The sequence below is a fragment of the Gymnoscopelus braueri genome (genome assembly GCF_963280865.1).
Source record: "Gymnoscopelus braueri genome assembly, chromosome: 3".
Lineage (NCBI taxonomy): Eukaryota > Metazoa > Chordata > Actinopteri > Myctophiformes > Myctophidae > Gymnoscopelus > Gymnoscopelus braueri.
Window position 1 is genome coordinate 5,025,425 of NC_137612.1, and position 27,894 is coordinate 5,053,318.

Here is a 27,894-nt window from a genome sequence, read left to right on the forward strand (position 1 = left end):
CCTAAAGCTTCCTGTCAGAAAGAAAAGGTAAGGCAGAGGACTGGATGTAGAAACCAGAGAAAGGTTTTAGAGTTCTTGGGCTGAAGGAAGCTGTGTAAGACAACACAGAAATCAAACATAGCTATAAAACAAAGACTTTTAGAGCCCATGTAGACTTGTTTATCTGTTGGAGCTGTGTTTATTGTAGGAATAAGATATAGGTTTTGATTTGGTGGCGGACTATCCCCTGTCGGAACCCACTTGGCGGGACACACCCTAAGTCCTGGAGATGGCAGGACTCTGCGGACTGAAGATCTTGCTTCTCCTGGCCGGGCTGACTGGCTTAGCTAACTGTGAGTATAAGGCAAGGCAATTGTATTTGTGTAGCAACACGGCAATTCAATGTGCTTTACACAGAACCATCAAGCAAAGGAAACACAATTAAGAAATGACATTAGGAAGCATAAAACTAAAGAAGTGAAAATAACAGATATTACATTGCAGAAGAGAAAGAAAAAGAAAAAAAGAAAAGTAACTCAATCAAAGGTGGCGGTAAACAGAAAGGTCTTTAGTTGTGTTTTTAAGTAAATAAGAGTGGTGGCAGACTCGCAGTTTGTTCCAGATGTGTGGCGTATAAAAACTAAATGCTGCTTCCCCACGTTTATTTTTGCAGACCTTTCCACGTGACCTGAGAGATCAGGATGGTTCATAAAATTGCACAAGATCAGAAATGTATTTTGGGCCCTAAACCATTCAAAGCTTTGTAGACCGACGGTAGTATTTCGAAATCAATTCCTTGACACACAGGGAGCCAGTGTAAAGATTTAAGAACTGGAGTGATATGCTACCACTTTCTTGGTATTGGTAAGGACTCGAGCAGCAGCGCTCTACAACTGCAGTCATCTGATTTTTTTAATTCATGGACAAGTTTTTCTAGATCCTGCAGTCCTTTAACCCATTGAGACCTGAAGCCGATTGTACATGTCTCCTAAATCCCAACAGTTTTCTGAAAAACGTATGTTTCTATATCAGTGGTGCTCAATATTTTTCATGTCAAGGACCCCCAAAATTATATGTATTTGGCCGCGGACCCCCATCAAAATATTTTGTTCCAGGGACCCCCCAGAAGCAAAGATTTGAGTTAAAAATGTTCGCTTTAAAATTATTTATATTCAAAGATTTGCACACATTTTCACGATTTTTCAAAAATAGCAGATCTACAAGCTCGTAGCTCGGCACTCGGTGCAGCGCTATGAGCTTGTATATCTGCTATTTTTGAATAGCCCAAGTGTAAAATAATGCTTTTTAGCTCAAATCTAAAAATGACACAGTTCTAGGTCTTAATGGGTTAACCCGTGCTTTAGGTGATAGTAGGCGATTTTGTGATTGTGTTGTGTTAAAGGACAACTTTGTTTTTTTACAACCAAGGTTTATGGTTCAAGGTTTTATTTTAGCTTGTAATTAAAGTAAATAAAAGATGAATGTTATTTTTTTTTCATTTACTGCTTTCTATAGTTTTAGCAATTTTCACAGTCTTTTTTACAGTGGTCGGGGGCATTTGGGCAGGTGGCTATATGTCTTTTTTTACACAATAAAAAAGGTCCCGTGGTCTTTGATGGCCAGATGTGAGTTATTGGGGGCTAGAAGACCTACTGTAAATAATAATAAAGAAATCGAAGGGTTATTGTGTAAAAAAATACATATTTAGCCACCTGCCCGAATGCCCCCGCCCACTGTAAAAAAGATCGCGAAAATTGCTAAAACTATAGAAAGCAGTAAATGAAAATGTTTTAACACTCATCTTTTATTTACTTTAATTACAAGCTAAAATATAAACCTTGGTTGTAAAAAAACTAAGTTGTCCTTTAATGTGGCTGTTTAAATTCAGGTCCATGATTACACCAAGGTTTTTGACTTGGCTAGAGGTTTTTAACATTACTGATTGGAGCTGGCAGCTGACTTTTAATCTGTCCTTGGCTGCAAAAACTATTACTTCAGTTTTGCCTTTTTTAAATTGAAGAAAATCATGGCAGTGGCATTTCTTCCTTGGCTTAGTGGGTTTGAGCGTGCAAAGTTTTACGGCAATCGGTTCATGAATTGTGGCATTTTGTACAACACAAGTTACTCCTGCAAACTTTGGAAGCCATTCTTAGCCAATCATTGGTAAATAATGTGTACCAATTTGCGTGAAGTTTGGACAGAATTTGTAGGAGTAGGCCCAATATAAAAAATTTTTTTTGCAAAAATCGTCCTCCTGGTGGCGCTATAACAGGCCGAGGGGAAAACTTTGGGCAGAGGTTCTGCCCTGGCCTCCATGCTTTCGGCCTCGCAGAGACAAAAATAGACGGCTTATTGTGTAAAAAATTAAAATATTTACCAATTACCCGAATGCCCCCCACCCCCCCAGTTAAAAATCTTCTTTAAATTCTTATCATTACAAACTAATAAAAGAACCTGTGTTGTACAAAAACAACCAAAGTTGTCCTTTAAACGTTGAACGAAAAGCTTTTTGTTTAAAGCAAACAATTTCACTTTTCACTCGCAACGTGCGGCACTTACCCTACCTTTAAACGTAACAAACTGAAACCAAATATATTTTGTATGTAGGCTCGGGGAGAACTTTTCAGTGCAAGACAGGACATTGTGGTTTGGGTTATGAGTGTTCATGCTATCACCATATATGGCGATTCAGGTCACTTCCCACCTCAGAATTTCAGCTGAAAGTCTTCACTTGTAGCACCACTCTTCCCTCTGGCAACTAGCTGACAATTTCATCAACACTCACACAAATAAATAGGACTAAATAAATAAATAATATCGGTTGCAGCCTCATGACTTGATTCAAAGTATGTGTAAGTAATGACATGGTTCATAGTGTTTCTCTTTTTCATTCTAGGTTCAGATGCAACTGGTAAGTTACCAAAGCCTCATACAACACACGCGCACGCGCGCACACACACACACACACACACACACACACACACACACACACACACACACACACACACACACACACACACACACACACACACACACACACACACACACACACACACACACACACACACACACACACACACACACACACACCACACACACACACACACAGACACATCTTTATCTTGCTTTCCAATCGATAACAGCTGTTGTGAAATGACTCATGCTTCCACCATCCTATTGATGTAGCTGGTGCTCGGCTGCAACATTTACAGTTTGTGATTTTGCAATGCAGATGTCATTGTGTCAAGCCCCTTATAAAGCACCAGGCCAAATGCCATATCTTAGCTGCAAGCACCATTCCACCTTCCTCTTATCTAAGTGCACTTCCCCGGCTTCCCCAGCTGCTGCAATTCTGTACACTTTGCCTAGTGTCACAGTAGCATGATGGTTCTCTGACCACATACTACATTTTGCCTGCCGTGGGGATTTTTGTGAAATAATGTGTGTTTATGTTGTACTGCTTTAGTGTTGCTATAATGAGTTCATGTTCAGGGCACTTCCCACCACCTCCGAATTTCAGCAGAAAATCTTCACTTGTTGCGCCACTCTTTCCTCTGGCAACTAGCTGACACTTTCATCAACACTCACACAAATAAATACATAAATACATATGTATATAAAAAAGTATGTGAAGGTAATGACATGGTTCATAGTGTTTTTCTTTTTTATTCTAGGTTTAGATGCAAATTCCTTCAATTATATATATATACATCAGTGTTTTGTACTCTGTGCGGGCAGTAACTGGGAGCCAATGTTGCCATCTTGGATTTTTTATTGGCCAGCGCCCAATTCCATAAGAGTGGCCTTTAAAGAGCATGTGTGCCAAATTTCATACTTTCTTCACAAAGTGAACGATTCTTATGAAATGTGCCATTAATCTGTTGTACTAATAAAGGTTTGGGGAAAAACATGTTTTGAAGCACATTTACATTAGGTTCACAGTACAATAATAAATGTAACCTTTTACACCCAGCAACGACTGCTACAACACGCCAAAATACTGCAGCCAACATTACCACCATACAAACAACAATAACAACAACACCACCAATGGCATCACAACCAATAACAACACCACCAACATCAACAACAACAACAACAACAACAACAACAACAACAACAACAACACCGACGACAACACCAACAACAACATCAGCTAAAATGGGTAAGTATTTCAAAATAAAGTTATGGATACAAATATTTTTTTTAAGAAACAACTTATTCTTTACAAATGCTAATAATGTTTGAGTGGCCAGCGCCTTTTTCCATAAAAGTGACCCTTACAGAGTATTTATGCCAAACTTCATGCTTGCATCACAAAGTGAACGATTATTATAATTCCATTAATCTGCTCTACTATATATTCTACATTACAGATCAACCAGTGTGTGAGTACCAGTTTCACGTTTTAATCTATTTATTTTCATAAATCCCTTGCAGTGATGACCATGTACAGTATGTGTACTTATGTTTCATACTGGTGGTATCATTATCTCTTGCCAGAACCAGGAGTGTGTTCAGAATCTACACCAATCAAAGGGTCTGATATTGAAAATACAAATAAATATGCTCTACAGACTAATAATTCTCACTGTTTATTTATATGTGCAGGTTCATACACAGTTCAACCAGAGAAGTTTGGCTTTAGGATCAGGATCACCATCAGCCATAACTACACCATAAATCTGTCTAAAGCTAACTCTACCATCAGTGTAACACTGACTAAAGCTAACTCTACCATCAGTCATAACTACACTGAAACTCTGAGTGAAGCTGACTCTGTAAAAAACATCTCATTAAATTCCAGTACAATATCCCATCATGTTTACCTGAAACCTTATACCCGCTATAGTCATAATGTGAATATGGCTATTAATAATAGCAGCAAAGTCAGACAATGTGAATTGAGTGGAAATAAAACTACATGGACAAGTAAAATGGGTATGTTGAAAAATAAATACCATTCATATACACGTATATCTACAGTATATATCTGTATCTATATTTAGTATGCTATACATACACAGTATATAATGAAATATGTATTTATTGTCAAGAATATTCCGCCAACATTTTTGCATTTCAGAACAAAAGGACATTGAACTAGTCCAATGCAATACCTCTGGACGTCTCTGCTATGGGAGTGATTGGGACATGAGCAGCGTGTCAATCGGAAATGATACTCTGGACAAACTCCAGTCATGCACAGGAGACAAGAATCATCAGAATGTTTTCTGTAGCAATAACACATTCAATCTAAATTACAACGACATATGCTCAAATGTGTCTGTAAATCTTAGTTTTAGTACAAACTATACATTCAGCCTAACTCAATATATCACTTCAGGTAATGTTTCTCAAAATTATGTGTGTGTGTAAGGGGGGGGGGGGGGTCTCTTTTAAAACATCTCCTGTCCAAATATAATTAGATAGGATAAAGTGTTCTTTTTTTTCCAACAGATTTATTAAATTCTCTTAAAAATGAAATCACACTGAAACCTCCTGATAGATTTCCTGCCGAAATACAATGGACAAATAAACCGCCAAAATGTGATGATACTTACGCCATGATACTTACGCCACTTGCCACTTGTCAGGGTAAGTGAAAAGGACTTCTCATGTCCCATTGTGTAAAACTTGACTGAAAGGACAATTCTTTGAAGTGACTGAATAAGTATTGTCCATGCAGTAATGATGAGTGATGACCCCAAAAGCGATTTTCCCAAATTCCACATGCAGTTACACATGCATAGGTGGAGAATTTCTAACTGTGTCATATGTCTTTTCCCCTCAGAACATAATAAATCCAGGAAATTGTCTGAGCTGGAGCCCTACACAAATTACAATTGTACTGTCACAATCAAGTACAACAACAGTACAATAGTTAAGACAGTTCCAGTTCCCAGCATCGATTGTGGTGAGTTGATCATTAAATAAGTAAAATGTCATTGTATGCTGTCTTACCGTGAAGTCCAATGAATGAACACCGAATGTCAGCTCAGCTTGACAGATGTGTTATATTCCATATGTCCAACAGAGATTAACATGACAAGCCAGGTGGTAAAAACAACCAGTCACTCCTTTGAGATCAGCTTCAAAGCCATCAGCAAGAAATGTCCAAACTTCACTCAGTCTCTCTGCTCATACAACTGTAATTACACAAAAGGAAAACACAATGAAACCATGGAGCATGGTATGTTACATCTGTCTTAATACATTTTCACTCTAATGATCTCCAACCCTTGCCACGCCTGTTTTTGTCTTCGCCAGGCCGAAGGCATGGCCGATATTATGTTTTGCACCCCGTCTGTCCGTCCGTCCTTCTGTCTGTGTGTGTACAGATAATATTACTCCTACAAATTCTGTCCAAACATCACGCAAATTGGTACACATTATGCCATTGAATCCACTTGTGATCAGTCTTTTTCATATTGCATCCTGATTGGCGAATTCCCAACGTTGCTGGCCCACAATAACCTACAATACCTGACCTGGCGGAGACCTGTGCTCCAAGGAGCACCTTTTCTAGTTCCAATATCAGACTGTTCCAGGTTTTTATGTTTCATGTAATTTCACATCTCATATTTTATTTTCTACTAGAACATAAATGTAAGTGGCTGGATTTGAAGGCTAACACTCGTTATGACTGGAAAGTAGAAGCCACCTACAAGAACAAAACAGTTGGGATAACAGAAGGGCAAACCCTCACAGCTGAAGGACGTAAGTAACCCACTATTTATTTATTTCGATATTGTCCTTACTTCTTTATTGAGAAACTTGTATGTGTACTTCTCAACAAGAGACTGAATGTTAATATTTATTAAGAGAAGGTTTACGCAGCTGTATGTCCAAATAGGTATTGTAGTACCATCATATAATACTTAAAAGTGTAAAAGCTGTTGTTACCTCCGGCAGGCTGGAACGGCCAGGGCTGGGGATTTTTTTTTCTTTCAGTCAGTCAGTCAGTCAGTCAGTGCAGCTAAACTTGAACAATGCTGGACTGATGGGTGTAAAACTGCACACACGCTCAAATCAGCCTCATGGTGGCGCATTACCAGGCCACTCCACATTTTAGCCAATAACTCTTGAACCGTAGCTTGTACAATCAAAACATTACAATTATAATCCTCTAGATTCCTTTCAGCTCCCCATAAAGGCCATGCCCATTTCAGTCTGACAAAATCTTCCGCCAGTTCATGTTTTCTCCAAAACTTTTTGCTCACAATGGAAAACATGGAGTCAGCTCCATAAAGAAGCAAATTTCTACCCTGTGTATGAGCTTTCACTTTCCAAATGTTTTTTTTTGGTATACAATAATGTGACATTTCTCACCACAATTCTGTCTTAAGTAAATTATTATGCCACATGCTTAGATACTACTCTTTACATGTGATCAGTAAGTCTAGCATAACTGCTGTTCTTATCTTTATATGCCATGTCTTCATATACTGTAGACAATAACAAAGTCCTCACTGGATTCCTGGCGTTCTTCATCGTCCTTACATCTGCTGCCATGCTCTTTTATGTCTACAAGATCTACTGTCGGAAGCGTTGGAATTCCCAGTAAGTATTCACATCTTTTAATTAAAAACCCATTGAGACCTGAAGCCGATTCTACATGTCTCCTAAATCTCAACAGTTTTCCGAAAAACGTATGTTTTCTATATCAGTGGTGCTCAATCTTTTTCATGTCAAGGACCCCCAAAATTATATGTATTTGGCCGCGGACCCCCATCTAAGATATTTTGTTCCAGGGACCCCCCAGAAGCAAAGATTTGAGTTAAAAATGTTCGCTTTAAAAATATATATATACTGTATTCAAAGATTTGCACACATTTTCATGATTTGACACTCAGTGCCGCGCTATGAGCTTGTAGATCTGCTATTTTTGAAAAGTGTAAAATAATGCTTTTTAGCTCAAATCTAAAAATGACACAGTTCCAGGTTTTAATGGGTTAACAAGTCTGACTCCCATGTTACTTGAGCTTTACCGTGTTGGAATAGAGTGTTGAAATGAATGAACCACCATGGTGTCAAAATCAATAATTTCCTGCTGAAGAAGTTTATTGAAAATTGATTGCATTCTGTAATTCGCCCGTGTCAAAGGTCAAACACTACATGACCATATTCAGTATAGGCTTTAATGAACCACGCTCTTATATCTGGGTCCCCAGATGATTTGCTTAATGTGCATCCAACATACAGTACAAGTGTATAGGTAACAGGAAGAATGGGCACTAAGGAAGAGTGGGCACCCCCCCCCCCCCCGACTCCCCCCCGCGCGTCCCGCCTAAGGTCTAATATTTCTACAATTGCTCCAAAACCTGTATGTCCAATCATTTTGAGCATAAACAAAAAGTTGATGGGTACATTTTAGTCTGATAATGATGCATCGTGCATGTTCTAATCATGTATACTTTACATTACGTAAGACCATTTTTCAAATATTTTATTCTCTTACATTTTGGACAAAATAGTACATTTTACATCAAGGTGCTTCCTTAGTGCCCACTCTTCTTGTATCCGGTGTATGCAGGGTATCTGCACATTTCTAAAGTCACAATTGAATGATTTGTAAGACCTTTTTAATACCAAGTGGGCCAGATTGTCAAACACTACGTACGAAAGAGGCAAACATCGTAAAAAATAGCCGATCCACAAGCTCACAACGCCTCACAGTGCTTGTTGTTCGGCTCTTTTCACAATATTTATCTGTGGAACCGAGTCAAACTGAATGTAATGCCTACAATTCAAAGTGCTTGGGGGTCCCAACTTCAAATATGATTATTTTTGGGGGGTCGCAGCCTGAAAAGTTTGGGAAACCTTGCCTTACTCACACTGGATGTCCTCTCTAACCAAACTGTACTGTTTTCTGCACAGTGAGCTCGTACAACGCATGGAGCTGCATCAATACTTACTCATTCCGGGTGAAGATGAGGTTCTGTAGGTGACACCCAAGACCCAACGACATACCAGCAGACCACAGTACAGCACAACCCGGAAAACCCCCCTACGTCCGCTGCCAGTACTGCTCCCGGTTTGGCTACAATGGGAAACATGGCCACAGGCTGACTAAATAAGCGATTTAAACGGGTAGTTTCGCTCCGGACCTAAAATATTATGCTCCGAACCAAACCTTAAACATCCGTGTGGTTTGGAATCTACCATTAGTTTTGGGATACAATGTATACAAAAGGGTAAACAGCGGAGCCTTGGCGGACGTTCCACCGATTCTGGATGAGAACGACATAGAACCTCATCTCGGAGCTGTATAGCGGAGTGAGAGGTTCTTTATGGAGCTAACTGTAGGGTAGCCTGTCAGATGTGTTGGTCCCCAAGGAACCGTGCTGTCCTCTTTCTTGTTCACCCTATACCTCCAAATTCTGCTGCAACTTGGGAACGTGCCACTCTGGAGACTCCTCCGTCGGTAGTCTTTTTTATTTTTTCTGATTTATTTTTGCGCTTTTTATGCCTTTATTGTTGATAGGACAGTAGGCTGATAGGAAATGGGGAGTGACACGCGGAAAAGCCCGGACCGCTACGCTAGCAGTCCGGGCCCGTAGTCTTTTTTTAAACGTATTTTTATCGAGTGAGTAAGGATCGGTTCACATGATTTCTTTTTACACGTTACTTCACCCCTTCTTCACCCTTGAGCTGAGCAATCAACCTGCTCCTATGGTGAGCTATCAGCAGATTCAGCACTTTAAATTATCAATGGGCCACAACAAGACATCAACCTTCAGCAACAGGCAAAAATGTTAGATCTAATCACTGTAGAAATCGTGCACTGTATGTCCAAAATCCATTACTTTTCAGGAAATAGAAAAATAACATGTGTTCCAATGGATCCAATGTAGTTATTTATTGTTATTGTACAGCCAGTTATAATGTTCTCCATTTTTGTACATAATGGGAGAAATCACCTGAAATCTGAAATGATTGATTTAACAAACAATAATAATAACAATAATATAAAAAAATGAAGACCTAAGAATAACTCGGTACTCTCTTAACATCAGGATACTTGAGTATCCCAGCAAACCGTCTGAGATCACGCTGGATTCTTAATGATCCGTGTTCACTGTAACAGAAAGCCACTGAAGGTGGTATGGCCATAGGCGTCTCCCCAAACGTCCGTATTGGCAGCCATGTACACAGACACCTGATCGTCTCGCTGCAGCTGCAGGGAGACTCCATTGCCCCCGTTATGAGCCCCTTCAGATCCAGTGGAGTGGTCGGAGGTGAGGGCCATACGTTGATCGTTCTTGTAAAGGTAGAGCGTAGCGTCCAGTAACTTTCCAGTGTGATAGAAGAACGTGAAGAAGTACACGCCATCTACTGGTGCTGTGAAGAAACCTGTTGATGCAAAAGATTGTTGGCCTTGGACTTAAACCCATTGAGACCTGCATGAGGCCGATTCTACAAAATGTCTTCTAAATCCTAACATAGGTTTTTTTTTTTTTTAACCTATGTTGCTACATCAGTGGTTCTCAAACGTTTTCATGTCAAGGACCCCCAAAATGATATGTATTTGGCCGCGGACCCCCATCTCAAAATATTTTGTTCCAGGGACCCCCAGAAGCAAAGATTTGAGCTGCAAATGTTCGCTTTGAAATATGTATGTTCAAAGATTTGCACTAATTTTCACGATTTTTCAAAAATAGCAGATCTACAAGCTTGTAGTGACATTTCTCACAACATGACAACAACATTATAGGAAGCGGAGAATCTCCTTTTTCTTTCTTTTTTCGATGCGCGGAGCCCTGCTTCTAAGTTTATTTTATTTTTTTCACGCCGTTTGGTTCCCCCCCCCCCCCCCAAGGTTGGTGCCCTGTGCTTCAGCACCTCAAGCCCGTTGGATAAGCCACCACTGCACTTGCCCCTAGCCTTGACGACCTTGCAGGATTATGCAAAGGCTAAAATGTAACTTAGATAGCATTTTATGTAGTCAGACAGGTCACTGTTGACCTGGCATCCTATAGTGTGTATAGTTTTGTATGTAGGCTGATGACAGCTTCTTGGTTTACGTACGTATTAGTTATTATTAGATTATTGGTTTACTTATGTATTACTTTATTATTAGATTAGTATTTCTATGCATTTGATGTATTATGATGTATTATTGATGTATTATGATGTATTATCTTGTGTCCTTGCTTACTGTAAATCGCTGTTCGCTGTTGTTGTTGTTTTGCAGTACAAGCTAAGCCACTTTATTCAAATAAACTCAATATTGGCAGAAAAATGCTGCTGTGCCTCTCTGTGCCTCTCTCTACAGCTGTCAGAAATTATTACGGAAAATGTAATTTGACAAAAACGTTGGTCGCTGCTTTATGAGGTGGAGACAAGAATCTATGAACACTGGTTCTCAACATTGAGTTCGGGTCCCACCAGGGGTCCGGTCCAAATGGACGCTTACGGGTCTGTAACTCTGAGTCTGGACGCATACGGGCCAAGTCGGTTCCATTTGTACACTCTGAAGAGTTAAATTGACACTGAGAATTTCACAGTGTAGATTGGGGTCCCAAAGAAAAATTGTTACATTTATACAATCTCAGATTTGCAGATCCGTAAGGGTCCATTAGGACCTGGTGGTGGGCCCCGGACCAGACATTGAGATATAAGCAGTGGTGGAAAGTAACTAAGTACATTTACTCAAGTACTGTACTTAAATACAGTTTTGAGGTATTTTTACTTTTTTGGGGGTATTTCCAATTTTCAGTACTTTTACTTCTACACAAATATTGTACTTTTACTCCACTACAATTATTTGAAAACTTGAGTTACTTGTTACTTTGTAGATTTTGATTATTATTACAAACATACATTAACCACTTCAGCCCTATACTATATATTTTGGCCATTTGAAAATAGCCGATCTACAAGCTCACAACGCGTCGCCATTGTGAGCTTGTAGATCGGCTATTTTCAAAAGATAACTTTTTTTAAACTTGTGAAATGGGTACTTATACTTTTGGTACTTGAAGCATATTTTGATACCAATACTTTTGTACTTCAGTCAATTTTTAATTCCGGATTTTTGACTTGTAACAGAGTATTTCTACATTGCAGTATTGATGCTTTTACTTAAGTAAAAATAATTTAGTGCTTTTATCACCACTGTAAATGAGTACATTTGCAGCCCTGACAGGATCTTTTACCTGTAGCCTCATCGTAGGCGTGGCCAATGTTGGTGATAACCATTCTGTAGATGAAAGTGGTGTTAGTTTGCGAGGGTGCAATCCTTCCATCTCCTCCGTCGGCTGCACTGAATGCAATTGTTGGGTTTTTTTCTATAACAAAGAAAGCATCCATATTTTTCTCTGACAAATAAATACTTTATTATAGATTTTTTGTGCAGTTTGACACAATCAACCTTATTTACCATGATAGTTACACCTGTGTGAGATTTGTGTAATACAGTACATAGAAGGATGTGTTTGCTAAACCTGAAGGTATACAATACCTGGATTTTGTTCCTTCAGTTCCTCTGCTTGCCTCTTGATTTCCATCAACGTCATATTTATGGTGGACAGTTTATCAAGGCAGGCTGAAATCAGGACAGCATTAGCACTGAGTCAACTGTAAATAGTTTCAATTAAATGGGAAAGCTTCCCCATGTGAATTTTGGATCAAACATTACATTACATTATCATTAAGTACGATTTTGAGGTATTTTTACTTTACTGGAGTATTTCCATATTTACTTTTACTCCACTACAATTATTTGAAAACTTGAGTTACTAGTTACTGAGAAGATTTTGATTATTATTACAAAAACATACGTTAACCACTTCAGCCCTATTTAAACTTTGGCTGTTTGAAAATAGCCGATCTACAAGCCCACAACACGTCGCATCGCAACGTTTTGTGGGCCCACCCCACCTGCATTCACAGAACATCCTCCTGTTCAAATTACCTGCGTTTTTGTCCTTCAAGTACTCCACCTCGTTCTCACTCGCATCCAGTCTTTTCGTCTGATTTTCCACCACTTTCTCAATGACACTCAGGTTGGACTGAAGGACACCCACCATCTCCTCACTGGTATTCAGTCTGGCAATTGAGGCATTCACCCTCTTCTCACTTTCTTTGATTTTGATATTAAGGGCATCCAGGACCCACAGGCTCTCCTTAAGTTCATCCACAGCGCTCAGTTTTTTCTCGAGGTAATCCACCGTGCTCTCACTCGCCGTCAACTTCTGAAGAATATCTGAAGAATATCACAGAGAAACGTATACCATGGTCCACTATGGGTAACACTTTAGAACAGCAATTTGTTATAAATAGTTAATAGATCATTCACAAACAGTTAGTTAATGAGTTATTAATGACTTGTTAAATATGTCAATAGTTGGTTATGATTGGATATGATAAAACAAAAATCTGCCTTATTCATAGTTAAAGGTAGGGTACGTGATTTTCTTTGGTTAAGATCAGTGATAAATAGCTCTATATTCTGAGTACTAATTTCTATAGAGTTTTTGTTCAGTAACAGGAGTCTCCATGTCTCTCCAGCTCTTTATCAAACAGAAAATGCATTTTCAGGTCAGGATACCAATTTTATCCAATCAGGATAGAGAACTCAGTCAGGATACGGATAGTCTGGGAGGCTTCGGCTCAAAGCCTGGACAGCAGGGGCGCGGCCACTGCGTTCTGATTCAAATCAACAGCCAATGAAGAAAAGGGGGCGGGATACACATGCAGTGGGTGTTGCATGTAAATAGGAGCGACGGGAAGCAATTTCCCCTTGAGAAATTGCGGCCGCCATTGTTGTGTACTGCTGTTTGCCTCTCGTCGGACTGTTTAGACGAGTTACACAGCTCTCAGACCGCTAAGAGGCGTGTCCGCTCAGATTCTGAGCGTAAGTTACATCCCGCCCACAAATACAGGGGTTTTGGCCCAGAAGTTCCTCGCCCCTCCCGTTTGTATGCGAGAGCTGGTGAAAACTTCTGGGAACTCAGATTAGGATACAGATTAACCAAGTGAAAATTGGAAGTGATGACACAAAGAAATGAGCGGACAAAATTGGAACTGGAACACTACAAAAACGAAGCTGATAAATGGGTACTCTCTCCTGATTGGCTGAAATTTTGTCACCTACCTGAACATGTCTTTTTTGTTTATTAAACTGCTGGAGAGACAGGGAGACCCCTGTGACTGAACAAACACTCTATAGCAATGATTACTATCAGAATATAGTGCTTTAACCTTTTAACAAAATACTTTTTTGTTTTAATCAAAGAAATATCACTTTTTAAATAGATCATGAACAAGCTATTAGTAAACAACTTACAAATGACCTAATATTTGTTAAATACAACAACAAAAAAATCTGAATAAAGAAAAAAGGAAAGAAAGCCTAGTGGTATGAAATAAATAGCGTTTCACTCACCACCAATAACAGACATATCAGAGCCCAAGTCGAGTCCAGTTCGGTCCAGTTCTTCGAGCTCACCCTCCTCTTCTTCATGGTCTTTCTCTCTCCCTGGTACTTCGAGTCGTTCTCGGTAGCCCATCAATCCAACAAGCTCTCCATCTGTTGGAGACACCACATTGTCATTATTATAAGGATTAATTGTGTATATCGTTCAATGATGTTTACCTGTGGTTGATGTTTGCTGTGTTGCTACTTTACTGGTCCAGTGTTTGTTTTTAAGCAAGAGCCTTCACGCACGCGCACGCACGCACGCACACACTCACAAGCATGCAGATCTTATTCCATGCAGATTGACTATAACTGGCTTCCAAAGAGCCTATTTTCCAAACAATTGCCATAAAATCAGGAACGGTCTGATCAACCCCCAGTTTCACATATGAATCACACATTGAGGGGCCTCTGGGCTACATAATGCAGAGCCAAAAGCTATTCCACCACCATGCCACAAATGTCTCCGTTTGTGTATCAGGACACGAGGAAGCTCCAGGGGGAAATAGAGCTTGTACGACAGACAACTGTTGGCGTTTATGGGGCTCCCTATGGACATAAGTTAAAGGGGTATGAAACCCCAGTTTGTTTTTCAGTTCAGGTTTAAGACTACAGCAGATTAAAAAACATGGAAAACTCATAAGCAACACAGCCGCACCAAACAAATGAATAATGAGTGTGTTAGATTTGTATAGATGTGTCCAGAGCCAAGGGCATGCCAACAATAGCAAGCTTGTTTTGTCTTGATGGCCCCATCTCTCCACCCCAATTTTATCGACGGTGCATTGTGGGAGTTGCAGTCCCTCAGTCCCTCACTCTAAAAGATTTACCTCGGAAACACACTGCGTCGTGTTTAGAGTCCAGATCGGGGTCCAGATCGATGGTTATCACTCCGACCATCCCTCCTCCACACTGCGACTTGGCGATGTTTATGGGGTAGCGGATGGTCCTGTCGGCCAGCCAGCCGGAGCTGCACACATCCATGCCTTCCTTCCACGCCAGGTACAGCTGTCCGGTCGTGGCCAAGCGGCCGCCCCGCTTGGCACACTGGGCTTCGGCTTCGTGGAAGGTGAACTCTAGTTCCGATGTGTCGTAAAAGACCCTGCCTGGGAGGACAGAGAGGAGGGTTTGGGGTTAGGCTACCTCAATAGAGCTACAGCACTTTCAGAACAGGGAGGGAAATAAGAGAGAGACTCGGCACGTGATTATATTATATTCAATTACATTAAAAGGGATATTTCACTTTCCAAAAGGATTTGGGTGATTTTTATCGTCTTACTCAGGCTTTTGTGAGCCCCCCAGACAGTTTTAAGTTGCTTGATTCAGTATTTAGATATTTGATATTCATTTTATCAGACACGCCCCCTTCCTATACAAACCCATTATAACTTAAATATAAATGTTAGATTCATCAAAAACACCCATCCTTGGTTCTGGTGACACATCCTGCACCCCTAATACGTGAGGGGGCCGTGTCTTTTCGATGCATTTTTTCATTTATTTAATTTTATTTTTTTATTGTATTAAATTCTTTTCATTTTCCTAAAAAAATATTAAAGATCTATGAAAAACGTTATTGAAAAAACACGGTCTCCTCACGTATTAGAAGGACAATATCAGTCACCAGAACTAAGGACAGTGTTTTACATGAATCTAACATGAGTTTGAAGTTACAGTGGGTTTGTATAGGAAGGGGGCGTGTCTAATGAAATGGATATCAAATATCTAAATACTGAATCAAGCGACTTAAACATGGTCCGGGGTGCTCCCAAAAGCCTGAGTAGACGATAAAATGACCCAAATTTGTTTTGAAAGTGAAATATCCCTTTAAAGGCATACACCCCAAAATATACTTTTTTTCTATCAGTTACTATTGCCAGTATAATGCCTCAAAGACACTCGGGTGCCAGGCAGTGTTGCAATGCTGAATTGGAACGTGGTTGCACTCTATTTTAATGACGTGACGTGCACGTTGCTTAACACCTACGCTACAGGTCACACAATGGACAATTGATATGCATCTAGGCTCATTTCTATGTTAATTCGCCTGGTGTGAGTCGGGAGCCTTTGTAAACTTTGTTGAGGTATGAATTTAAAGTTGTTTTAAATCTATGCCTGCGCGTGCTCCTGGTCAAATAGGTTCCTGCACGGCGTGCAAGGCCGTCCCATGAGCAATGCGACCCTGGTGCCAGGTAAACAATAAACCTAGCATCGGATTAAATAACATGCCATCTAAAATAACATTCTTAACATGTGTGGTAAAGACAAATACATCTACAACAAAAACCTGAGAACAAACGACCAAGATATGTCTGCATAGTAGACTAGCATCAATCAAGAGAAAAGGTGACTGTTCATGTACTACTTACCATGTACTTAAAGAAATACTTAGCCCCCCCCCCAAAACAAATTCTATCAATTACTCACCCCAACAAGCTTTAAATACATGGAGATTGTTTTTTTTTCGGCCAATATTCCAATATTTGAATGAATTGAAACTAATGAATTATAACTAATTGAAGTTAATAGGAGACCAATCTTAACAAGCGCAAAACTATATTTAACCCATTGAGACCTGAAGACGATTCTACATGTCTCCTAAATCTCAACGGTATTCTGAAAAACCTATGTTTCTATATCAGTGGTGCTCAATCTTTTTCATGTCAAGGACCCCCAAAATTATATGTATTTGGCCGCGGACCCCCATCAAAATATTTTGTTCCAGGGACCCCCAGAATCAAGGATTTGAGTTAAAAATGTTTGCTTTAAAAATATATATATATTCACAGATTTGCACACATTTTCACGATTTTTCAAAAATAGTAGATCTACAAGCTCGTAGCGCGGCACTCGGTGCCGCGCTATGAGCTTGTATATCTGCTATTTTTGAATAGCCCAAAGTGTAAAATAATGCTTTTTAGCTCAAATCAAAAAATGACACAGTTCCAGGTCTTAATGGGTTAAAACATTCTCTGGATCATCAGTAGGCCTCTCAGTGATTACACTGTGAGAGTGGTTTTGGAGTTTATATTATTCTTCTATATCGTTTTGCATTGGTCTCCTACCACAGCAGTGTCAGCAAATGTGGAATTACTGGCTCAGGAATGCGACAAAAACAAAAGAAATAGCCATGATTTGGGTGAAGTATTTTTTGTTGTTTTTGTTGATTGATGCTAGTCTATGCAGACACATATCTTGGTCACTTGTTCTCAGGTTTTTGTTTGGTAGATTTGTTTTTCTTTTTTCCACAATGTTAAAGGGATAGTGGTTTACTGTACCTGACTTTTCCTCAGCAAAACAGTAGACATCATAGGTCTCATCAGGCTCTCTTTCTCCATATGATCTCACTCCCATATGTCCCTCTTTGTCCCCCCAACAGCCATCCCGGGGTTCACGGATGGGGTACCTGCAGTGAAGCACACACAACTCAATTAATGACCTGACATTTGTGGGTCGATACCAGGAAATGTGTATCTATTGTGTGCAGTGGTGTAAAGTAACTAAGTACATTTACTCAAGTACTGTACTTGAGTAACTTTTACTTTAATGGAGTATTTCCAATGTTCAATACTTTTACTTCTACTCCACTACATCTCAGAGGCAAATATTGTACTTTTACTCCACTACAATTATTTGAAAACTTTAGTTACTAGTTACTTTGCAGATATAAATTATTATATTATAAAACATACATTAACCACTTTAGCCCTGTTTTATATATAGGCTATTTGAAAATAGCCGATCTACAAGCTCACAGTGAGCTTGTAGATCTGCTATTTTCAAACATTTTAGTACTTTTACTTTTGGTACTTTAAGTGCATTTTGATACCAATACTTTTGTACTTTTACTCAAGTCGATTTTTAATTCCGGACTTTTACTTGTAACAGAGTATTTCTATATTGCAGTATTGATACTTTTACTTAAGTAAAACATTTGAGCACTTTTTCCACCACTGATTGTGTGTCATATGTGGAAGGTTCTGGAGAGTATCGAGGGCCTTCAGTGAGTTCCAATTGTTTCCGCTGTTGATTGCATTCCTGATATTGTTTCTGTTATAATTCCATTTGACTTAAGGCACTGTACTTCTCGTAGGTGTCTAAATGTAATCGTGTTTGTGCATGTGTCTGCAGACATAAGAGGCCTCGGACAAACTTCAACTTCTACTACATTTCCAAAGCAATATCCTTACTGAAGGATAATACAAAATTATTCAGTGAGGCAGTGTTTTTGGGGGAGATCACAGTTTATTCATCTCCTTAAATCCAGAAGGAAGTATCATCATCAGTGGTGGAAAAAGTACTCAAGTGTTTTACTTAAGTAAAAGTATCAATACCACAATATAAAACTACTCTGTTACAAGTAAAAGGCCTGTGTTCAAAATGTTACTTGAGTAAAAGTACAAAAGTATTGGCATCAAAATGTACTTAAAGTACCAAAAGTAAAAGTACTAAATATTTGAAAATAGCCGATCTACAAGCTCACAACGCGTCGCGATGCGACGCGTTGTGAGCTTGTAGATCTGCTATTTTCAAATAGCCTAGGTATAAAATAGGGCTAAAGTGGTTAATGTATGTTTTGTGATATCATAATTTATATCTGAAAAGTAACTAGTAACTAAAGTTTTCAAATAATTGTAGTGGAGTAAAAGTACAATATTTGCCTCTGAGATGTAGTGGAGTAGAAGTAAAAGTATTGGAAATTGGAAATACTCAAGTAAAGTACAAATACCTAAAAATTGTACTTAAGTACAGTACTTGAGTAAATGTACTTAGTTACTTTCCACCACTGATCATCATTATGTAAGGATCTGTGTGATGGCCAGAACAACTGGTAAAAGTCTGACTGAAAGTCCTTACCTGACAGTCTGGTCAGACAGCCAGCCAGCGCTACACTGATCTAAGCCATCGTGAAAAGCAGCCCTGAGCTGAGCCGGGGTGGCAATGGAGGCGCTGTTCTCAACACATGCTGCCTTCGCCATGTCAAAGGTCAAGGTGTAATGGTCAGTGTAGTAGTGGAACACAATACCTGAGAGAGAGAGAGAGAGAGAGAGAGAGAGAGAGAGAGAGAGAGAGAGAGAGAGATCATGCATTTCCTGCTCTCATTTGCAGCTGGTTTTAACCCATTAAGACCTTGGGCCAATTCTACAAAATGTCTTCTAAATCCTAACAGTTTTCTGAAAAACTTATGTTGCTAAGAACCCCTGCAGACCCCCATCTCAAAATATTGTGTTCCAGGGACCCCCAGAAGCAAAGATTTGAGTTAAAAAAAAGGTTTGCTTTAAAAAAATATATATCATAAATATATATATATAAGTTTTGCACACATTTTCACGAGAATTTTTTTTTAGCAGATCTACAAGCTCGTATAGCTTGTATATCTGCTATTTTCGAATAGCCAAAGTATAAAATAATGCCTTTTTAGCTCAAATCTAAAATGACACGGATGCTTTCGCAGTCTTAACGGGTTAAAGACATTTTACAACTACGGACTAGTGTCGTACCTTGAGTCTGAATGTCCACAGAGTCAAAGTGTTCCTCGATGCCATACATCACCTCACAGCGGTACGTCCCAGAGTCTTTGGACCGCACCTCCGTGATCTCAATGGTGGCGTCGGTGGGATCCAGCGGGTAGTTGACCATGGTCACGCGGTCTCTGTAGCCCCTCTCCACGTGGACTTTTCCGTCCAAGGCGGCCAGGATGAGCGTGACGTTGTTCTCGGTGATGTAGGTCCACTTGATGGGGTGGGAGAGCGGAGCCATGTGCGGGCCGCTGGGGTCGTTGTCCGTTTTCAGCTGGAGGAAGCACGGCACCGACACGTTGCTGCCCAGAACGGGGCGGAGCGGCATCTCAAAAGGGATGCTTACTATCTCTGGGGGTGGAGAGGGATGTGAGGGAGAAGTTATGTGGCTGCTTATAGCTAACCTTTATATTTTACCATCACTTACAGTGGTGTAAAGTAACTAAGTACATTTACTTAAGTACTGTACTTAAGTACAATTTTGAGGTATTTGTACTTTACTTGAGTATTTCCAATTTTCAGTACTTTTACTTCTACTCCACTACATCTCATAGGCAAATATTGTACTTTTACTCCAATACATTTACTTGAAAACTTTAGTTACTAGTTACTTTTCAGATATAAACTATGATATAATGAAACATACATTAACCACTTTAGCCCTATTTTATACATAGGCTATTTGAAAATAGCCGATCTACAAGCTCACAACGCGTCGCGATGCGACGCGTTGTGAGCTTGTAGATCTGCTATTTTCAAATATTTTGTACTTTTACTTTTGGTACTTTAAGTACATTTTGATGCCAATACTTTTGTACTTTTACTCAAGTAAATGTTTAATTCTGGACTTTTACTTGTAACAGAGTATTTTTATATTGCAGTATTTGTACTTTTACTTAAGTAAAGAATTTGAGTACTTTTTCCACCACTGAATTCACTTATAATACTTCTACAATACATTATGATATTTGACAGCTTGTAAGAGCCTAAATGTCTCCACTAGGCCTAATAGCTATTGTTTTGGTAAAGCCTATCTTAATGTTATGGTTCAGTTTGTCCTTCAAGCAGCTACAGTATAATTATGATCTTTGCCCTGTGCTCGAGGCAGAACTACCGTACCACTGACATGAGTGTTAATGTACTTCTGACCATGATATCATGTAACATGAAGCATAATCACCACCACCTAGAATATTGCTTCGACTCCTATGTGCCTCATCGATTGCTAATTGATCCAGAATTCCACGACGGATGAATAGTGAGAATAACATAACTGGGCTCAATCAAGAGATCAGGACCACTAATAACATACTGTAGCTGTCAAGAGACCGAGCCAAGTAATTAATTAATTAATTAACCATCCGGAGCACAGCTCACGACAAAGTTATGAGATCATACAGCAATGCAGACAGTCAAACAGAACCACAGGGGGTTCTGAAGCAAAGGTTTCCAAGTGGCCAAATCTGGTACTGCATGTGTGGGCTTGTTCGGGCCCACTCCACTTTCACCAACTTCTTCACACCTGTAATCCTGTGACGTGACAATAAAGTTGAATTCTGATTCTGACAAATGAATGGTGCAATCACACACTCTGCAAGGACCTACCTTGATAACACACTGCGTCATAGTGAGAAGCAGGGTCGGGGTATCCTGTCCGGTTGGGGTGCAGATAGATGGTCGTCACTCCCAGCTTCCCTCCTCCACACTGGGGCCTGGCGACGTTTATGGGGAAGCGGACGCTCCGGTCAGCCAGCCAGCCGGCGTGGCACAAGTCCATGCCGTCCTGCCATGCCAGGTACAGCTCTCCGGTCGTGCCCAAACGACCGCCCCGTTCGACACAATGGTCTTGAGCTTCGTGGAAGCTCAACTCCTCTTGTGACGTGGCGTAAAAGATCCTGCCTGGGAGGACAGAGGATGGTTTGGGTTACATTTTGATGGTTAAATGTTTTCAATAGAGCATGGTAGCGCTTTCAGAAGAGGGAGAGAAAGAAGGGAGACTCTCAGTCTGTGATGAGATTAAATACATTCAGGGTATAAGTATAATGTACTCAGTACTCTGAACACAGTGTATTTCTACAAGGAGAGCTTTATCAGACCTTGATTTAATACTGAAGTGAGTTTATGGTGGGTTTCAGTTACTCAGAAGCTCTCTTTCGTTATTGACAACTTATATCAGTAGTTCTCAACATTTTAAGGTCTTGTCGATCTGCTATTTTCTAAATGTTTGCATCTTTCTTCGATTATTTGACAATTTAGTCCAGTTTTTTGACCAGTTTTTATAGTATAGTTTGTTGATTACTTTTGAAGCAGTAATGGTCTTTTTTCATTTAATTTCTTCTTTTTTTTAAGGTGGTATTTAAAAAGGTCTTAAAAGTCCTTAAATTGTCCCTTTGCTGTCATCTGGGGACTCCACCAACATCATGTGGGGACCCCCCTGGGGGTCCTGACCCACTGGTTGAGAACCACTGTCTTATATGACCGTTTGAATTATCCTGATGCAATAATAATCACCCATCTGGCACTCCAAACATATTAAAACAAATGTGTGAAGAGTTTCCAGGTGTGTACCTGACATCTTCTCAGCAAAGCAATACACGTCGTAGGTCTCATCAGGCTCTCTGACTCCGTACGTTCTCACTCCAGGAAGTGCTTCTTTGTCTCCAAGGCACTCCTCCCGGGTCTTGTGGATGGGGTACCTGCATTGAAACACACAGGTGTCGATTAATGACGGGTCATTTGTAGGCGATACAAGGAAAAATGTGTATATTTTACTGTTAGTTCCTTTTCCTCCGCTTAGTAATGTGCTTAAATTCAGCGGGTCGTCTCGTCTGTATATTTTACTGTGTGGGATGTGGAATGTTCTGGAGAAGGGTGGGAAATATACTGATATTATATCGACATCGTGATATGAGAATAGAAATCGTCTGTGATTTTGGATGTTGTAATATGATATGGCATAAGTGTTGTCTGTCCCAGGTTTGAATCATTTAAGCCTTGTTTTATACTTTCATCGAACACAAACAAAGCAGATTCGTTACAAAACTGGACAATGTTGTTTTATAAATGTCGTGTGTGTCGATCTAGAATGGATCCGCACATCCAGATCTGTATCTGCAAATGGTACATAGACGTTTTTATTAAATAATAATAATAATAATGCTGTGTCGCGTTTTGTAATGTTATGTATTGTCAGAATCTGCATTGTTTGCGTTCATTCATGTGCTAAAAGAGTGACTTTGAGACCCGTTTTATCATGCAATGTAAGTCAATGAGAAGTCATTTAGGAGTAAACTGCATTGTGTCAGTGTGTCTGCCATCAGAGGCCTCAGACAGACCTAGAGGTTTTTGTTAAAACAAAAACTATTTTGTTAAAATGTTACAACTTTATTCTGATAGTAGTCATTGCTATTACAGTAACATGGGTCTCCTCATCTCTCCTGCTCTTTAATAACATTTTCAGGCGGGTCACCAATTTCACCCGATCAGGAGAGAGAACCCATGAATCATCTTCAATTTTATAGTGTTCCAATTCCAATATTGTCTGGTTATCCTTTCATCACTTCCAATTTCATTTGTCTATCCTGTATCCTGTATTAGTTCTCTCTCCTGACTGGATGAAATTACCATCCTGACCTGAAATTGTATTTTCTGTTGATCAAAGAGCTGGAGAGAACATCAGAATACTGGATAAATACTCTATAATAGCAATGATTAATATTGGGGGGGCAAACCATACTGACTGATTTTATGATGTATTGTGCAGAATCAGCTTTGTTTGCGTTTGTTTGTGAGCTAAAACAACTGGTCAAAGTCTGTGAAACTAATTCCTACCTGACAGTCTGGTCAGACAGCCAGCCAGCATCACACTGACTGAAGCCATCATGATAAGCGGCCTTTAGCTGAGCAGGTGTGGCGATGGTAGCACTGTTCTGAATGCATGCTGCCTTCGCCTCCTCAAAGGTCAGGGTGTAATGGTGAATGTAGTAGTGGAACACAATACCTGAGAGAGAGAGAGAGAGAGAGAGAGAGAGGGGGGGGGGGGGTAAGAGAAGTGTGTAGCATAACGGATTGAATAATACAACAGACGTTTCCTGCTCACAATTATTTTTGGTTTCAAAGACATTTTATAACTTAGGTCAGTGGTTTTCAACCCTTTTCGTATCAAGGTCCATTAGTTATTCGGTATTTGAGCCACGGATCCACCGTTTGATGAGATTTAGCTTCTCTCACACGCAAAACTTGTCTACACAACATGTTTTGTTGTCGTGGATCAAAATAACAATTCTTCTACATTATCTAATTGTGTAGACTTCTTGTAAATTAAGTAATGCAGATGTTTAACAATAATTTGACTCTTGAGAGAGTAAAATGTAAATGACCCTCACGGGTCCATTTGGTTTCATTTTACACTCTCGAGAGTTAAAGATCTATTAGGGGTCCATTTGGTTACCAACTCTCCATCATTTATAGCTGAGGACCATCTGGAACTCCCTAAAGGACCACTGGTTGAGAACCACTGACTTAAGGGCGAATCGGTTGTCGTATACCTTGAACCCGAATGTCCACAGAGTCGTAGTGCTCCTCGATGCCGTACATCACCTCGCAGCGGTACGTTCCCGAGTCCTTGGAGCGCACCTCCGTGATCTCCATGGTGCCGTCGGTGGCGACCAGCAGGTAGTTGACCATGGTCACGCGGCCCTGGTACTCCGCCGCCACGCGCACCTGGCCGTACGACGCCATCAGGATGATGGTGGACTTCTGGGAGTTGTCCTCGGGGACGTAGGTCCACTTGATGGAGTGGATGGAGAGGGTGGAGAGATGGCCCACAGACTCCGAGTTGTCCTGGACGTGGCAGGGCACCACCACCTTGCTGCCCAGCTGGGGGCGGAGCGGCGACTCCACGGGGATTCGGACGGTCAGCGTGTGATCTTTGACTGGAGGGGGTGGAGAGGGGGATGGAGGCGTTAAAGTGGGAATCAGTGGTGGAAGAATTGCTCAGATATTTTACTTAGGGTGAAAGTAGCAATACCACAACATAAAAAAATACTCTGTTACAACACTGTGTGTGGGTTGGCCTGTGTTCAAAATGTTACTTGGGTAAAAGTACAAAAGTATTGGCATCAAAATATACTTAAAGTACCACAAAAGTAAAAGTACAAAATGTTTGAAAATAGCAGATCTACAAGCTCTCAACGCGTCGCGATGCAACGCGTTGTGAGCTTGTAGATCTGCTGTTTTTAAAGAGGAAGACCACTCATTTTCAACATTGAACTATGTCTTTAATACACCTTAGAGCTGTTGTTTGGAAATAAGAAAAAAGTCCCCCCCCCTTCTGTGTTGCCTAGAAAAGGATAATTGATTGAGGTCATGTGATCAGTGACATACGCAGGGTGTACTTTTGGCTCCGCCCCCTCAGCCAAAAGTACACCCTGCGTATGTCACTGATCACATGACCTCAATCAATTATCCAGTTCTAGACAACATAGAGGGGGGGGGGGACTTTTTTCTTATTTCCACACAACAGCTCTAAGGTGTATTAAAGACATAGTTCAATGTTGAAAATGAGTGGTCTTCCCCTTTAAATAGCCTAGGTATAAAATGGGGCTAAAGTGGTTAATTCATGTTTTATAATATAATAATGTATATCTGCAAAGTAACTAGTAACTAAAGTTTTCAAATAATTGTAGTGGAGTAAAAGTATACTATTTGCGTCTGATGTAGTGGAGTAGAAGTAAAAGTACAGAAAATCTGAAATACTCCAGTAAAGTAAAAATACCTCAAAATTGTACTTAAGTAAAGTACTTGAGTACATGTACTTAATTACTTTACACCACTAGTTAGTGGGAATAAAATGTATTCCCACTAACCAGTGGTGTAAACAGCAGAACATTTAAGGCAGCTGCTCCTCATGTATTTATGTTTTGTAAATCTTGCTTTACTAGTAACAAACAAGATGGGGTCTAATATCAGATGGCCCAATAGTCTTGATGAAATATAAAAATGTTTAACTTGATATATATTTTTTTATTCAAATATTTCAAAAATACTCACAACTTGTCACATTGCAGATCGGCTAATTTCAAATAGCCTAAGTATAAGATAGGATTAAGTGGTTAATGGATGTTTTGTATTAATAATTGTAGTGTAAAAGGTACAATATTTGCCTCTGAGATGTAGTGGAGTAGAAGTATAAAATATAAAAAACTGAAAATACTCAAGTAAAGTAAAAGTTGCTCAGAATTGTACTTGAGTACAGACGTTGCCTAAACGTATTTGGTTACTTTAAACCACTGGTGTTTCTTTACCTCATTGTGCATTTGTTTTAACCGGTATTTGGTAAATAGTCATGTGTATTGTGTCTGCAGATATTAGTGCTGTTAGATAGTGTTTACATATCTTCTAAAGTTATTGTGGCGTCACGGTGCCCTTCACTGATAAAGGCTGAACTAAATCTTGTGTAGTTCGGCTTGGAGACACCCTTGGGGTGCTGACTGGAACTACAGGAAACACGGACTGTAATCCATTGTAGTCCAGATAGAACAGGGATTTAATTCTGTGACATCACAGAATTGAAAATAATAAAATAAGATATAAACCATTTCAGAATTTAAAATTCAAAATCTTCAAAATCTGACCTTTAGATATTTCCTCTGTTTACATTTTTTAATTAACATTTTTTACAAACTAAACTAAATGGAGTCGGTAAGTTTAAGCATGTTGAAGTAGTAGGACTGAAATAAAGGTGAAAAAAGCTGGGATTCTCATTTTCCACATAGACATCCATTTAAAAAAATTAATTAAAAAAAAATATGAATACAGTCAATTGAAATCCAAAGGTAACTGAACATTTTAAAGTTTCTAGGTCAAAGTATGGAGAGAGAGAACATGAGTGTACTTGCTTCCCAGAGATCCCACTAATAATAAATACATTTATAATAATAGTGAAACGAGTGTTACCAAATGACAAACATTTATACATGCCTGGACCTTTACAACTTCTTCAAATCACATTTCAGCATGAAGCATAGCCTCTTAACAACTAACCTGCATGTACTTTCTTTTCCCTTGTGTGGTCCAGCTCCACTTGAAGATCGGCCACCAAGACCTTCTGCTCAGAGACTTCATGCTGGCTGGCTGCCGCGTTGGCCTCTACGATCTTCAGATTCTCAATCTGTTCGACCACGGTGGCTTCCAGGCTGTCCACCATGTCTTGCAGCTCTTTCAAGCGGTCCTCATCTCCCTGAACCCCAGCCTCAAACAGGCAGAGGAGTAAAACAAGCAAAGGCCCACAACCCTTCATTCTGAAACAGAGTCACTCTAGATACTGTGCAGCTGCCTTACTCATCCACCTTATAAACAACCATCAGACACACGTCACACGTCAAAATAAAGTCAAGGACCATCTGAGAGCTCAAACATGATAAGAGCTGGCAGGATTCAATTTCAAGTTTACTGTCACATCACAAGTTTACGTGTGTAAAAGAGAGGGTGAAATTATTTTCTGCACAAACTTCCACTAATTGCCATTTCAAAAGATAATCGTAAGAAAAGGAAAATGTCACATAACAAAACAGCAATTTCAAATATAAGTAATTGGGTGTGTACTTTGTATGTACTGGCTCTGAAAAGAGTGGGTGCAAATATATTTAACATCATTGTTATTTCATAAATTTAGTGGGGTTGTTTTTCTAGTGTGTTGTGACTCACTGACTGTATTGTCTCCGCCAGGCCGAAAGGCATGGCGAGAGAGTATGTTTTACCCCCTGTCCGTCCGTCCGTACGTCCGTGTGTCCGTCCGTGTGTCCGTCCTGTCCGTCCGTTAGCAGCTAATCTCTGGCACCGTTGGCCCTGCCGCTGCGAAACTGTGCACGCACACTCCCTGGATGCCAATTCAGAACCTCTGGCCCAATTTTTCAGATTGGCCGGTTATAGCGCCACCAGGAGGCCGATATGTGCTAAACACATTTATTG

General features: G+C 39.9%; 2 protein-coding genes across 6 annotated transcripts; one reads left to right on the plus strand and one right to left on the minus strand.

The window, feature by feature from the left end:
* Positions 1-11,210, plus strand: LOC308082832 (receptor-type tyrosine-protein phosphatase C-like). 5 transcript variants are annotated; one of them, XM_080424883.1, is made up of 11 exons: positions 1-332; positions 2,876-2,890; positions 3,953-4,367; positions 4,591-4,920; positions 5,066-5,326; positions 5,440-5,577; positions 5,774-5,896; positions 6,017-6,172; positions 6,580-6,699; positions 7,434-7,542; positions 8,860-11,210. In XM_080424883.1, the coding sequence occupies exons 3-11, from the start codon at positions 4,211-4,213 to the stop codon at positions 8,924-8,926; spliced, it is 1,461 nt and encodes a 486-aa protein (XP_080281009.1). In that variant the 5' UTR covers positions 1-332; positions 2,876-2,890; positions 3,953-4,210; the 3' UTR covers positions 8,927-11,210. The 5 variants fall into 5 exon arrangements, with proteins under 5 accessions (XP_080281009.1, XP_080281007.1, XP_080281010.1 ...); XM_080424881.1 differs by having other exon boundaries at positions 3,953-4,144; positions 4,356-4,920; XM_080424884.1 differs by having other exon boundaries at positions 3,953-4,144; positions 4,356-5,326.
* Positions 9,434-27,223, minus strand: LOC308082980 (aggrecan core protein-like; the record flags this gene model as incomplete). Its single annotated transcript, XM_080425059.1, has 14 exons — positions 9,434-10,335; positions 12,141-12,272; positions 12,446-12,529; positions 12,899-13,189; positions 14,372-14,515; positions 15,235-15,510; positions 17,683-17,810; positions 19,262-19,370; positions 19,906-20,274; positions 21,529-21,822; positions 22,492-22,619; positions 23,755-23,923; positions 24,471-24,857; positions 26,968-27,223. The coding sequence occupies 14 exons, from the start codon at positions 27,221-27,223 to the stop codon at positions 10,058-10,060; spliced, it is 3,045 nt and encodes a 1,014-aa protein (XP_080281185.1). The 3' UTR covers positions 9,434-10,057.
* Between the last annotated feature and the right edge of the window lie 671 nt (positions 27,224-27,894).

What these genes read in the sequence shown, in the direction of transcription:
- LOC308082832 (XM_080424881.1), top strand. Translation starts at nt 4,422, where the DNA reads ATGACCATGTACAGTATGTGTACTTATGTTTCATACTGGTGGTATCAT. An exon ending in AACTCAATATATCACTTCAG is followed by an intron (nt 5,327 to 5,439) that starts GTAATGTTTCTC and finishes TTTTTCCAACAG; the next exon opens with ATTTATTAAATTCTCTTAAA. An exon ending in AACCCTCACAGCTGAAGGAC is followed by an intron (nt 6,700 to 7,433) that starts GTAAGTAACCCA and finishes CATATACTGTAG; the next exon opens with ACAATAACAAAGTCCTCACT.